Below are 13,985 nucleotides of genomic sequence, written 5' to 3'. Positions count from 1 at the left end.
TAGTGAACAGGATGATGCTACGAGATTCCTTGGGGACATTCTATTATTCTAGTTCTGTCACCGGACATCGTCATGAAGTAATCCGGCATTGTATTCTCGCACTCGCACTTGGTCTAAGGGGACGATGAAACCATGCAATGTCGTGTCATTCGGAGAGCCTTCTGAGCACCTGGTGACCAGAGCCTTCATTATTTGATGAGCAAGCCAAATGTATGAAGCGCCTAAACAGTTTGCACTCAGACCTTGTCAGTCATATGTTGTTCGGTTTTCTTCTTCTTCCTGCTGTCCTTGCCCTGGCTACAGGCGGTCCTTGGGACACATCCAACTATGCGCCCAAATCGAAGACCATCTATCCTCACGACGTATACAAAGTCTCAGGTTCCATCTCCGGTGCTAGAAACCTGGTAAGGGATACTGGAAACGTAACTTCCTCACTGAATTCATGGTTCACGCTGGATTTTGGAATTGAGGTACAGAACTTGTTTTTTTTAAGGATCCAAAGCTCAAAACTTTCTCTCCCAGGTGGGGGGGGCTCGTTTTGCTCAACTTTGACAAGGTAGATAATACATCCTCAGTATCTCTCTCCTTCACAAAGTTGCCGATGTTTATCAACCCGCTCACATCAGATGACTCCTCATACCCACCACCCATTGTGATTCACTGTGCCTGCGCCATTATCACAGGGATACTGAACCCAGCCTTCTTATCCTCTACACGGCGGTTTCAGATATCTGACCCATCCTGTCCCACTCGAAGACCACTCTCGACTCCAACGTCTCTTGTACTATTTCTTTCATCCCTCACGTCGAAAATTTGAGAGCATACACAGGCTACTTTTTCGCTTTGGATCCTGTTTTCCACGACCCACATTTCCTGACGAAAGGTTGATTGCACGGCTCAAGGAATTTTCAAATTTCTAACCAATTATCCATAGTATGGTATGCCGGTGCATACACGATACAGACGAGTCGTCGACCCGGGCCGACAGCTTCCATTCATGTACAATGCGACAGGTAGGTCGTCCTGCTTAGATTCAACCTCTTCGACATCTCAACATGTATCAAGTTTGTTCAATAATGCAGCAATTGGGGTTGCAGACCCCATAATTGTCGATGGTGATTTTCTTCTGTTTGTTGTCAATCGTTCCAAGGATTTAGAGCCAATTTCAGGTGCAAAACTCTGTTCTTTACAATCTGACACTTTCGGATGATCAGAAGATCGCTGTGAGCGAAGATCTGCAACAGAACTGGAATGATTTAGGGCTAGTAGCTCTAGAGCTCCCGGATACAATCTCGCTATTTATCAGCGGCGTTGAGGTAAGTAAGATATATATCTGAGAAATAGCAAATACAGATCTCACGGTGATTCTCCTCGATGTCAGTTCGAAGCGCACTTTGAGGTGGTCAGGACAATCGAGCGTTGGACCTTCTACGTCGGGAATGGGATTATATGTTATACACGAACCCATTTTTACAAAGAACCTTATTCGAAGGTTTTACGGCGGATGGTTCTCTTGGATACGTGGTATTTTTATGATCCCCGTATCTACGGTAAACGGTATGTACCCTGCACGTTATCACGGAAGCGCCGTCGTTCTCCGCGCCAAGCCTGCGCCCAACCTTGATGAGGGCTCAGCTTTCTCAGCTTGACTCTGCCTTGCTTCAATTGCCGCAACTCCATTGTGATGGCCTCTGTGTTTCAAATCTCGCTCAAGTTAAGTACAGCTGACTTGGGAACGTTTTTACTATGCTCAACGGGCCCGTTATCGCATTTGCTTTTTCACCTCAAAGCAGTGAGATGCGAGTAAGCTAGTGATGTTACACCCAAGCCTTTGGGTGTCTGATTCTCTATATTCCTTTTTCAAGTACTAATTCCCTTGATGATGAACGATATATTTCTACTGCCTCTGCTACTAATCAGTAGGTCTGTTTCATTGTGAGGCTGGATAAATCGATTCGACACCGTGTTTTTGAACAAGCGTGGGCCATCTTGGGAACATTCCATTGTTCTGACTTTGACACCGGACATCGTCATGTGGCATCATTATTGTATTTCTCGCACTCGGACTCGGCTAAAGAGAACGGGGATCCTTCTAGGCAGTGCTTCGTTATTTAATGAGCTGGCGAAATCCGTCCAGTGATTAAATACGCACCCTGGCAACATCGAGCGTTACTCATATGTTGTTCTACTTCCTTCTTCTTCCTGTTGCCCTCGCGCTTGCTCCAAGCGGTCCTTGGAATGGGTTCAACTATGCACCCAAGTCAAAGACCATCTACCTTCAAGCTGTGTACAAAGTCGCAGGTTCTGTGTTTGGTGCTAGCAAACTGGTCGATAATACTGGAAGTGCGACTTTATTTCCAAGTTCATGGATTGCGCTGGACTTTGGAAGAGAGGTATACCACTTTATTTTTTAAGAGCCCCATTTTAAAGCTAACAAACCATTTAACAGGTCGGCGGACTTGTTTCGCTCAATTTTGACACTGTCGACAATACATCTTCAGTATCTCTCGCCTTCACGGAGTCGCCAATATTTGTCAACTCGCTCGCTTCAGATGACTCTTCGACCTCGACACCCGATATGAGCTATGACGGCGTCTTCACGATTCCTGCACCATTGTCTAAGGGATATTGGACCCAACCCTCTTATTCACTACGCGGTGGCTTCCGATATTTGACTATCATGTCTCATTCGGAGACCACTCTAGAGATCTCCAATGTCTCTTGTGCTATCTCTTTCATGCCTCACGTGGAAGATTTGAGAGCTTATACAGGTTATTTTTACGCTTTGGATCCTGTTTTCCACGATTCAGATTTTCTGACGAAAGGTTGATTTCACGGCACATGAACCTTCAAACTGCTAAACAGCTACCTATAGTATGGTATGCCGGTGCATACACCGTTCAGACAGACACTGTTCCTGTCGACACAGGCCGCCAGTTTCCATTTCTATTCGCTTCAACTGGTAAGTTGTCCTTAAGACACCTAATTTCTTTGGTATCTCAGTATGTACCAGGTTGGTTCAATAATGGAACAATTGGGGTCGCAGGCCCCATACTCGTAGACGGTAATTTTCTCTGTTTGCCATCCATCCTTCCGGAGGCTGACAGTCGAATATAGGCGCAAAGCGCGATCGGTGTGTGTTCCAGTGTTTGAATCGGCGTGACATTGTTAATATTATATTCTTGCGCAGCACAGTATGGCCCGGTGACATGGCCATTTCAACCCCTACTCAGTTCGTCTCCACGTTCGATTTGATCTCTACAAGAACCGCTTTATCGACTCTGTTCGCTTCCATGGATCCTGCAACAGGAGCGTTACCATTTGCGGGTCCTCCTCTCACTCTCTACCTGCAGGGCTCGGACACTTATCATGCCTGGACTCTCATCGGAGCCCGTCAGTCATGTTCTATGAAACCGCGACCTTTGAAGCTGATACTTGCGTAGACAACTACTATCTTTATTCTGGAGATAATGATTGGCTTGGTACCATCTGGACTAATTATACTCGTGCTGTTGCTTTCTTGGAAGGTAAAGTGGATAGTACTGGGTTAATGAACGTCACTGGTCTCAGAGACTGGGCTCGTCTGGGCGGCGGCGGATACAACGCAGAGGGAAATGCGATTCTTTACAAGGCAAGTTTCGTATTTTCTACACGGTATCCTCTCCTATATTGTAGTAGGTTCTTTTGACAGCATCAGATCTAGCGAATTACATGGGAGACGAGTCCCTCTCGGCAGCTTGGGGAGTAAATGCCACTGCGCTCAAGGCAAAGTACAACGAAGCGTTTTGGGTGGAAAGCGCCAGAATGTATCGAGACAACCTGACGACTACACTTTACCCTCAGGATGCGAACTCGCTCGCTGTTCTATATAATCTGACTCTGTCGGATGATCAGAAGGTCGCAGTGAGCGAAGGCCTGCAAAAGAATTGGAATGATTTAGGGCCAGTATCTCCAGAGCTTCCGGATACCATCTCGCCGTTTATTAGCGGATTTGAGGTGAGTGAGAGGTATTTGAAACCCTGGCCCTCCCGAACTGACAGTAGCTTTCTTCGATGCTAGCTCCAAGCCCACTTTGAGGCCGGTCAGGACAACCGAGCGTTAGATCTTTTGCGTCGGGAATGGGAATACATGTTATACACGAACATGTCTGTGCAAAGCACCTTACTCGAGGGATTTACGGCCAACGGCTCTCTTGGGTACGTCGTCACTTTGTTCTTTTCATATTTGACTGACATCAGCCGCAGATATCTATCTTCCAGAGGATACGACTATGATGCTTCATATACGTCACATGCACATGGATGGTCTTCCGGGCCCACCTCTGCGCTGACTTTCTATGTCTTGGGATTGACTATCACATCACCCCAGGGTGCTACATGGTCTGCGAATCCGCATGTAAATGGCGGACTTCCCGGGGCTGAAGGCGGTTTTGAAACCTCGCTGGGATGGTTTGGCATAAGATGGCAGCTGCAGAACAATCACTTCTTCATGGAGATCAATACTCCGGAAGGAACCAATGGTAGAGTGAAGTTACCGAGGGAAGGCTCTGTCGTGGTTGACGAAATTGCTGTCGACGTCGGTGCAGAAGGGGAGATTATGTTGAACGGAGGGAAACATGATATAGCTATCTTTAGTTAGTTATTTTTATGTTGGAAGGCTCACGCGTTGATGCCCTGAAACCATAAAATGAATGCGTCATTGTACTGGTACGTCAGTGATCTGTAAGCATAAGCGGTACAGATTGGTCATGCAAATGCGTAAGAGAAAAAATGTCCGTGATAGTGAAAGAGGAAGAAAATGTCCGTTGGTAGCCTGAGAATTTCCCAGGCCAGTCCAACAAAAGGACGCGGCATCTTCTTCACAAAAATAACCTGATTTACAGAGTGAGAACCCATCCCAACATCGCCGCCAACACGCCAGCTGAGCCTAGCTCAAGTCTGGAAGCAGAGTTGAAGCTCCCAGTGGAGGAGGCAGATGCAGATCCTGCAGATGATGCAGCTGTTCCGGCGGAAGATCCAGTGGCAGAACCAGAAGCACTGACGCCAGATGAGATCGCGGATCCCGTTCTAAAGGATAAGAGTAGTCAGAATAAGGCGAATGGGATGAAAGAAACTGACTTACACTGTGGCGCTCACCGAACCAGATATTGGCGCGGTGACGCTTGCAGTTGAGCTGGCACTTATAGACGAGGACGAGGCTGCAGCGATGGAGAAGTCGCCTGTCTCAGCGAAAACGTCGTTGATGTTGGAAATATTCACGAGCTGGATTGTAAAGCCATCCCTGCATCAAGCCAAATCAGTAATGTGATATGGGGAACCCGGAGAAATGCAGAGAACAGAGTCATGGTGTACTCGGCCATGATTGATCTATTCCCAACGCAACCGATAGAGTGTGTACGCACCCAGTTGGAACCTGAGGTAGAGACAGAGTTATGGATTGAAGGTCTGTATCCACATTGTTTGCAATGGCGAACTGTCGATTAAACCCTTGATTAATCAGTTCAATCGAGAATGTATCGGGGTCGCCGGCAGACGTGGTCCACGTTATGGTGAGTTCTCCCGCAGAGGATACGGTAGTGTTCGGGTTGTTGACAGTAAGCGCATGGACGAAGGGAAGGGCAAGAAGGGAGACGAAGGCCAACATGGTGAACGGGTTTTGGGTGGTGGGAAGGGGGACTGAAAATGACAAGCCAGGTATTTGAGTATTTCACCACGTGGGGCGAGAGCCGCGCCTCGCCACCACGGCCCTTCTCGTTTCCATGGCCTTACATATTTAGGCCTCCGGGACTTCTGAACGGTTTCTTCGGATACGAAGCAGTGCATTTAGACTGGGATGTGGCTACCTCGCGGCGTGGAGAGAGAGGCTCGCCATTGGGGGTACATTAATATCTATTCGGATTGAAACATCAATGAAGTTGCGCCTGATTCATCGAATCATGATAACTTGCCTGTAATTCCCTGCGCAGCTCTGTTTAGGGCTGTTTCCGGTCTTCTGAGGATATATTGGACAACTTGCTTCCCACCAAGCGTGGTTAATAGCGGGTAACATTTCCCGGTCCTTTGTGAGCGGCCAAGAATGGCCTAAAAAGCACAGGCCATTTAACTCCATGATATCACGGGGCATCCAAGCCGTCAGGCCCCAGAGGCTGCGCCCTAACATTCGGAAGTTTGAAGGTACATGGCAATGAAGAGATCTTCGATAGAGGCTGTGCATCTGTCATTGCAGAATGAAGAAATGAGCTGATATGAAGTTAGACGTAAAGTGACTATCCTGCACTGCAAGTCACGGAACGAGTCAGAGGCGTCAAAACCTGGTGCACCCACAGCATTATCTTGAGCTGTATATAACAACCTAGCTTGGCATGAACTCAGCGAAAAGAAGCCTTCTCCAGAAGGCACTCGGATTTCGCACCAAGTTCGCCCCACGTCATTTCGTGCTTTCAGTCTTCCCCGACCGTTGTCCATGAAAGTCATTGCGAACTAACGACGACCGCCATGTGGGTTTCACCCTCAGTTAACTGCGCCATCAACTCGATGGACACCATGTCCCTCTCGTCCGTCAGCTTCAACTATACTCAGCGCATTCACGCGGAAAGCGGAAGCTTGATTGCGTACAAGTACGGCCAGCATACGTATTCCGGACCATAAGAAAGCGGATTTCACAGGTGTTTCGAGCCTGTTACGGCATCTATACAGACACTGCATCTCTTCGCCGTCAGCTATCGTGTGTACACCGCAGGGACGGGGGGAGATGAGATGATCATGGGGCCGATGAGGCTGGGGACCTCGCCTCGCTTTGGTCTAGGGCAATGACGATGGAAGGGTGTACATCTGAGGAAAAAGAGTGCTCAGGCCTCAGGCGCAAAGCATTGGAGAGAAGCATATGATTATCTGGTCTGCGGAAGTGGCTATAAACCATAGCTTCATGAACGAGATGGATGAAATAGTTAATCGTCGTGACTGATGTGCTGGGCCTGACGGCGCGCGGAGGGTGTAATAGACGTCGTTGGCGTGCAAAGCTTGTTCGAAATAGAGACCGGTTCTTGGCATCATGTCTGCCACGCACGGAGAAATTCAGCGTGTATGCACTCTTCGACCCTCAATCCGCTCAAAGCAATTCAGTCGCCCAAACTGGCGAGTGTAATATAGGATCTATCGCGCGGCAACGGCACGTCAGTCTGATTTGAGGCATACACCTGGATATTTTTCAGCGGGGAAAAGACAGCATATAGAGGCGCATACCTTATTCTCATGTGTCTGACCCCAGAAATGAGTCTGTCGAGGCCGAATAAGCACAACTCATTGAGTCCTTTGCCTTCTACGCGTGAACATTGGAGTACATGGCTGATTCGGTCGTCTCGCTACAAGTCTTGCATCACAGTAAGTATTTTTTTGGCCAGGAAGGAGGAAAGACGCACATTATCCATAGAAACGAGAAAACGACGCTTCCAGCAGAAAATTTTTTATCCCTTCCATCCTGAATACGACGGTGGACATCGCCGATGAGCATCGAAGCACTTTTGAAGGGAAGACAACGAGATAATTCACTCCATGCCATTCTCTCTATTATGTCCATGCTGAACATTCAAGCGGTATCGTCATCGTCGAGGCTGTAGGAGGCTCGGTATCGTGCGTTGAAGCGACGATGATGGCGGTAAGAGGTCAAGCAAGGATACCGGCGGCCCAATTTGAAATTATGGCAGACATCCTGATCTTCTCCACAGCCACCATCTCCACCACCACCACCATCTCGGAGGCTATAGTGTCCATTCGCTACAAAAATTCCCTATAACTATAGTGGAGCGACTTTTGTAAAAATCCCTATAACTATAGTAATGTCAAATTATACGTATCTTGTAGGGATGCCATCACTTTTTGATTCCTAATTATACGTATCCCTTGTAGCAGTCTCGCCAGCCCTAGAAACTGTTGCCGTATGGCTGCCGAGTTAGGGTCCACGGGCACTGGATCGGCGTTCGTTGCTTGGGCCCGAAAAAAAAAATCGCAGCCCAGAAAAATAATATTTAATGATTTACTATTGCCTCCTGATCCACGTGCAGCCTATTTTGGCTGGATGCGCCCGTGCGTACTTGGATGTATAAAACTGTGGGAAAATATCATTCCCAATGCGGTAGCAGCTGTCGGCTTTGAAAGCTGGGTAAAATTCTGCATTGCACATGGATTATTTAGGCTCGGTTTAATTAAAATACATTTATGTGATATATAAATGCTTAACAGAGTCTAAATACTGTCATTCAACTGATACGCAAACAGGAAAATGCCCCTCTCACCATGGTCGGAATTTGCCGGATGCACCCCAATTAGGGGCATAGGACAGAATACCCTTGCAATCCCATACTCCTAGGGCTTTCTGTACCTCGAAAATATGATAGTCATATCTATATTTCATGATTTTACATTTTATGCCAATAAATTAGCCTTTAATTCATGTTTATTCGACCAATAAATGCGAGTAATGGTGAGACAATTGTTGAATTCAACTTTTACAAAAGTATGCAGCACAATGTGCATCTAAATAATGATATAACAAATGAGAAAAAGACTTCCTGTGTGAATTATCAATGATACAAATGCATATATGGATCTGCCCTGAAGTGAATATATTATGAACACTCGTAGTACGCAAAACGAGCTTGTGAACTTTCGTCTGATTCTGTTTTCACTTCTTATGCATGAAACGGTATAATGGTGAGACTATAAGCAGATCGGGGTGGATCGGACCATTATTTTGACTTATACTAGACATAACCTTGCATTTTCAACGAAAAACATACCTATTGAGATGGTGCACAAATATATAGAACTGGTATTTGCTTACAAGTGCCCTAAAATGTGGGGCAACCAACGTAAATTGAGGATTATCATGAGATGAGGGTATCCTGTTGCATTAAAAATTATATATACACAATCCTTATATCTATAATACAAGATTCCGATATGCTTTGGGGCATCGGAGAGTGTACATCGAGCAGTGGAAGCATCCCGATGATGCATTCCGCTCGGTCGATCACTCCGGACCGCACAACCGTACCGTGATCGAGTGGCTGTGCAGCACCGTTTTCTGTTCCTCTCCACCACATCCACTTCCTTTCCTGCCCTCTCGCTCGTCTGTTTTGCCCATTGTCATGGGTATATGGTACGTTTGAATTGTTTTTTATACTGACATGTCAAATTTAGGTCTTTTTGGCGTATCCGGCAGCCCCAAGATCCCTGGGTAGTGACCATTTCATCCCCACCACACACGTAAGCCCTCACCCGAGGCAGCACTGCCAGATATGACCGCAACACTGTACGTTGACGACGTGACCCATGCATCCCTGCCATTGCCCCGATACGACCTACATTCTGCCGCAACCCATCCCATGCCCCCCACACGCGCATCGACCTCGATCGTCATTGGACACGCAAGCGCGGCACGATGACGACACAGGATATCACTAGGGTTTCCATATCGGACCTCATCACACAGCGGGACGGCACCTGTAACAGTGACAACCACAATGACAACGACGACGGAAAAGCCAGGAGACTTCGAGCACGACGAGGGTTAGGGTGGATCTTAGGCTAGGGATGTAGAGGGAGACTGGGCAGCATACTGGGGAGGAAGGGGGAGAGTGGGAGGGCAGGATGGAGATCGGGCCACCGACGTCCAACGACGGCAGCGACACTGATGTCCGTTTGGGCGTCAAATGTCCTCCAAGACATGGGGGATCCATTGGTGGTCTCCATTTTCTCTCACGAGCCCGCCATGACGTTCATTAGTGCCATCGATCCCTAAATCGCTCCCTAGCTCATCCCTAGCCCATGCCGCCTATATGTTAATTTATTTTTGTATTATATAGTATTTTTTATTTATTTATTTGTTTTACAATGCTTTAATTGTGAATACTAAATATTTTATTACTGATACCCGTAAATAGGAAGTGCAAGAGCGGGCGGGAATTGGTTGGGCACGTGGTGGGGAGAGACCAAGAAATGGATTGCATGTGAAAATTCATGGCTACGTATAACTTCGCTTTCTAGCGGATACATGAATTTGACAGGCCTATAGTTATAGGGATTATTACAAAAGTGGTTCCACTATAGTTATAGGGATTTTTATGTAGAATGGACACGAAGGGATGGCATCTCCGGCTAATGAAGGACTCCAATCTCGACAGCGATGACGCTGCCATGCCTGCGCACTGTGCCCATGGTAATCTCAATAGTAATTCTCGCCTCGCTGTGAGGCTGGCCTCAGTCTCGCTGAAACGAGGACATTGACGGCACCGCTGAGCAAGCTCAATGTACGGCCAGCCTTCTAGGACCAGAGGCGAACTCGAAAATCACATTTCTTCTCTATCATATATATCTGACAAGGGTATACAGTGCCTTACTCGTTCTTGATTGCGCATATATGCACTCATATATCCAATTTTTTGCGAATCATAGCCGAGTGCACAACCGAAGCATCATCATGAAGGCTGCCGCGATGTTCAGGAAAGTGAAGGGGGACAAAATCCAGGAAACAGAAAGGGTACGTTCCACGTCATTGTTGTCAGTGTTCGCCTCCGACTCATTCTTCCAAGTCCAGTGCTTTCACGGCTATCGACATCTCTAGGACAGCAATATCCCTTTCTTCAATTACTACGCTTGTACTAGTCACCGCGAGGAACTCAAAGGAATAGAAATCTTCACTATTTGCGGATCAGTGTCACACTTCACGACAGATATCGATACCTCTCTTCTGCATCATTCCGGAGCTGCTATCATGACTCTCCTAGTGGCACCACCTCACTGGCAACTGAGCACAAAGTGCCACACATACCCTTACCATCTGTTGTAGATAAGGCAGAAATACCCCCAAAACACCCTGGTTTTCACGATCAGTACGTTCACCCGCTATGCATTGTATTTTTCTTACCTCGAACACAGGCATAACGTAGATCGTCATTGTTGTTGCATCTTTACGGGAAATGATACAGCGTCGATAGGCCAATTAGTTGCAGAGAAAGATAAATGATTAGTTCAATGATCGTCAGAAAGAACGACGGCGAACGCAAGACTTAGATTCCAAGGCGACGCAGTTGGGCCTCCTAATTACTACTTTAATTTCATCAATACTCACACAGTGCTAGTCAGCCAAGTCCTTTTCGTGGCACCTTCTCCGTAAAATAAGTATACAACATCGAAGCATCATGGAGACGGCTTACAACACAGAAATATACTTTGGTCGTGTGGCACGCACTCGATCACTTCAGTCCTACAGACCGAGCAGTGATTATTTTCAGTACTGCTCCTATCCTATCACCCAAGCACCATCCATGCCTGAGCCCTCATGCGGCAGTATTATATCACCCACAATGACGATGGACACAGAGGAAACTTCCCATTTATGATGAAGCTGGCCCCAGCTTGCTGATGCCACCAATTAGATCGCAAAGCAGGCTTTCGATAATAAAAATCTTGGCGCGGTTGGTACTGTTTAATGAGCGCCAGATGGTCAAGTACTTACTAGTGTCGAGTTAGGCATCTGCACGTTAGGTAGTCATTGCACCTTGATATAGTTGGCTTGCCATCAGCCTGAGGTCAAGAATCTCAAACAGTTCGGGGCTCGCCGACTCTACGTCCGTGATAGAAATTTGCATGTGAGCGATCTTGACACATGCAGACCAGTCTGTACTTAGACCTGTCTACAATTTCAGTTCGGTATAGAAGCTTAACTCGCTTAGTGCCGTTAGAACAGTAGGGTTCACAAATCAAAAAAGATCTTCCAAATGCACCTGGGTCGGGTATTCACTCCACCAGCAGGAATGCTAGAGGTGAAAAGCAACGGGTTTGGGTCGCCAAGAAAGAGGGTTCGAATTCCATCCCGCATTATCCACAGCAATGCTATCGGACCAACATGGTGTCTTCGGAAGTTTGCGCTCAGCATGAAGCCTGTGATTCGAGCAGTTAACCCAGGAAAGCAGTATCCAGACTAAAGCCAATGGCATGTCCTCTTCGATACAAACTTGAGGCTAAAAATTCGCGGATAAGGGCAGTGTCAGCCGAGGCTCGGTGCTAGTTACTTTTAGGGCTGTGAACTTTATCGTAGCCGGGTAATTCAAGGCAGGCAGGTAGCATTAGACGACGGTGTCCACACAGATGCTGGCGACCCATCGGACGCAGGGGATTTGAAACCGGATAAATTCGAACCAGTCCTCCCGCAAACTTGATGACAGTCGGTCAAGGGTGCACTTCGATCGACTATCATCAAGCTTCAAAGGGACTGGTTAGCGTCTAAGGATGAGAGATGAGGTGCCTTAGCTTTAATCTAGTGTCTGTATTCATGTTGTCTGCGTAGATATTATTGACAAGGCATCGGCCCCGTCAATGCAGTCAATATGATATGAGTGCGAATTTTGTATTATGCTTCCGGAATCTTGTATCTCGCGTGTACCTTCATCTAGAGGGGCTTAACACAATCGTACTAAAATGTCGGTACTGAATAGAAAAGTTCCTTGACTACAGGTATTGGATTACCGCCGGGCCAGCGTATGTGCCGCAAGGACCCCGGTTTCGACAGCGGGGTCCTGGCTTTTGGCGAGCCTTTCGCATTCAAAGATAAGCAGATGCGTGACATAGATCTTAGAGTCTAACTTAGAGTACCAATGCTGAGCAAAATTGTACAGAGAGACAGACAAGAGACAGAGAGAGTACATCTGCTTATGTAAATGACGCGTCTGAGGCGATCAGTAAATAGGAGCAAATAACGCGTTTTGAACCGAACTTCCTGGAGAACCTGGCAGGGCTGTGACCCTCTCTACTCTTCTACCCGAACTCTGGCTTTCAAATAGTCATTAGACTGCATCGTCCCTTGTATCCTATCTTCAGGTCAGTGTCATTTGTCCGAAATAGCCTTCTCGCTGCCATTCTTCCGTTTCCACTCCGTAATTACTGGAGATTAGTCAACAGAACCGCATGGCAATTTCCCGCGCCTGCCAACAACACTCTCTTACACTTCAAAGCGTCAGATCCTCCTTCTTGGCATTGCCGCGCTTCCGCTGGGTCTAGGCTTGAGCGCTTGCTTGAACCAAATCGATGAGGAACGTCGGGAACTCAGGAGACCGAAGTTGACGTTCAGCCTCAACGGAAAAGCCAGATTTAGGTTCATCGGCAAGGGAGAACACTTCTCTTTCGAAACGAATACCTTTCTCCCCTCCCAAGTATATGCTCTGTTGAAAAACGCATTCACTGATTTGTAACACATCCAGCTGTTGACGTCTTGGTCATATAGGCCTATCCTTTTGACAGTTGGAACAGTGCTACAAACTCATTGAATCCACTATCCGCACCGATAATCTGTCTGTTCAAGTGATGAGCGCGTCCCAAGCACTTCAGTCGGTGAGCAGAAGCCTGCATGTGAACCGACACCCTGACGACAGACTGGCGACGCGTCGTCAGCGAAAATGCCAAGCCTCCTGGGTAAACGTTTACATTCTCCGACGAGATTCTATTACTGAATGTTCATTTCCAGTGAATGCCAGGAATCACTGCAGTAATCAATCGATTTCCATTCTAAATCCCTACTTGCCGGGATTGCCTAATTTCTGGACGAGCCCGCTCCAGCTTTTAGTCTACGGTAGGTATACGTAATTACAATTGGATTTTTCGGGAGGACGAAAAAGTGGTTAGGGTCCTTATTTGTTGCCAGCCTCCCACTAGAGCTGCTGCATAGATTAGCGCAACTGACACCAACAAAGACTCTGACTCCGACCACGTTAGCAGACCCTCCTCGGTGAACGAACTTCTTCCGCAATCTCTTCTACCGTGACCGTAAAGCAAGAGGTTTGGACTCTCAGCAGGCGCAATATAAGTTTCAGGAAAGTAGCAAGCTCAAGTTGTGGACGTCATCTCGCTCAGTTTACCCGACAACACAAGAAGACTCATAATCAATCCATGTGTAGCACTTTCGGCGCTCCGTTGAGGTCCGCTGGGTAGTGG

General features: G+C 47.2%; 4 protein-coding genes across 4 annotated transcripts; 2 read left to right on the top strand and 2 right to left on the bottom strand.

Annotated features, from left to right (window-relative positions):
* The first annotated feature begins 944 nt into the window (after positions 1 to 944).
* On the top strand, positions 945 to 1,713 carry EV420DRAFT_724737 (uncharacterized protein). The gene is made up of 4 exons (XM_060483224.1): positions 945 to 1,013; positions 1,066 to 1,115; positions 1,170 to 1,316; positions 1,382 to 1,713. Exons 2-4 carry the CDS (start codon positions 1,113 to 1,115, stop codon positions 1,622 to 1,624), a joined length of 393 nt encoding a protein of 130 aa, XP_060327498.1. The 5' UTR covers positions 945 to 1,013; positions 1,066 to 1,112; the 3' UTR covers positions 1,625 to 1,713.
* A 464-nt stretch (positions 1,714 to 2,177) lies between these two features.
* EV420DRAFT_1646238 (Six-hairpin glycosidase) lies at positions 2,178 to 4,638 on the top strand (the record flags this gene model as incomplete). The annotated part of the gene is made up of 10 exons (XM_060477880.1): positions 2,178 to 2,393; positions 2,450 to 2,825; positions 2,876 to 2,962; positions 3,014 to 3,064; positions 3,118 to 3,133; positions 3,191 to 3,393; positions 3,444 to 3,640; positions 3,679 to 3,996; positions 4,060 to 4,196; positions 4,245 to 4,638. 10 exons carry the CDS (start codon positions 2,178 to 2,180, stop codon positions 4,636 to 4,638), a joined length of 1,995 nt encoding a protein of 664 aa, XP_060327497.1.
* Positions 4,639 to 4,640: 2 nt separating this feature from the next.
* Positions 4,641 to 5,762, bottom strand: EV420DRAFT_724657 (uncharacterized protein). Its single transcript, XM_060483222.1, has 3 exons — positions 5,402 to 5,762; positions 5,122 to 5,280; positions 4,641 to 5,066 (listed from the first exon to the last, which is right to left on the bottom strand). Exons 1-3 carry the CDS (start codon positions 5,641 to 5,643, stop codon positions 4,877 to 4,879), a joined length of 591 nt encoding a protein of 196 aa, XP_060327496.1. The 5' UTR covers positions 5,644 to 5,762; the 3' UTR covers positions 4,641 to 4,876.
* Positions 5,763 to 8,213: 2,451 nt separating this feature from the next.
* On the bottom strand, positions 8,214 to 9,725 carry EV420DRAFT_1750195 (uncharacterized protein; the record flags this gene model as incomplete). The annotated part of the gene is made up of 6 exons (XM_060480317.1): positions 8,214 to 8,398; positions 8,839 to 8,899; positions 9,052 to 9,128; positions 9,185 to 9,230; positions 9,264 to 9,500; positions 9,617 to 9,725. 6 exons carry the CDS (start codon positions 9,723 to 9,725, stop codon positions 8,287 to 8,289), a joined length of 642 nt encoding a protein of 213 aa, XP_060327495.1. The 3' UTR covers positions 8,214 to 8,286.
* Between the last annotated feature and the right edge of the window lie 4,260 nt (positions 9,726 to 13,985).

Source organism: Desarmillaria tabescens (genome assembly GCF_030435595.1).
Source record: "Desarmillaria tabescens strain CCBAS 213 chromosome Unknown EV420scaffold_34, whole genome shotgun sequence".
NCBI lineage: Eukaryota > Fungi > Basidiomycota > Agaricomycetes > Agaricales > Physalacriaceae > Desarmillaria > Desarmillaria tabescens.
Note: the sequence above shows the minus strand (reverse complement) of the source record. Positions and strands in the feature narration are given on the sequence as shown.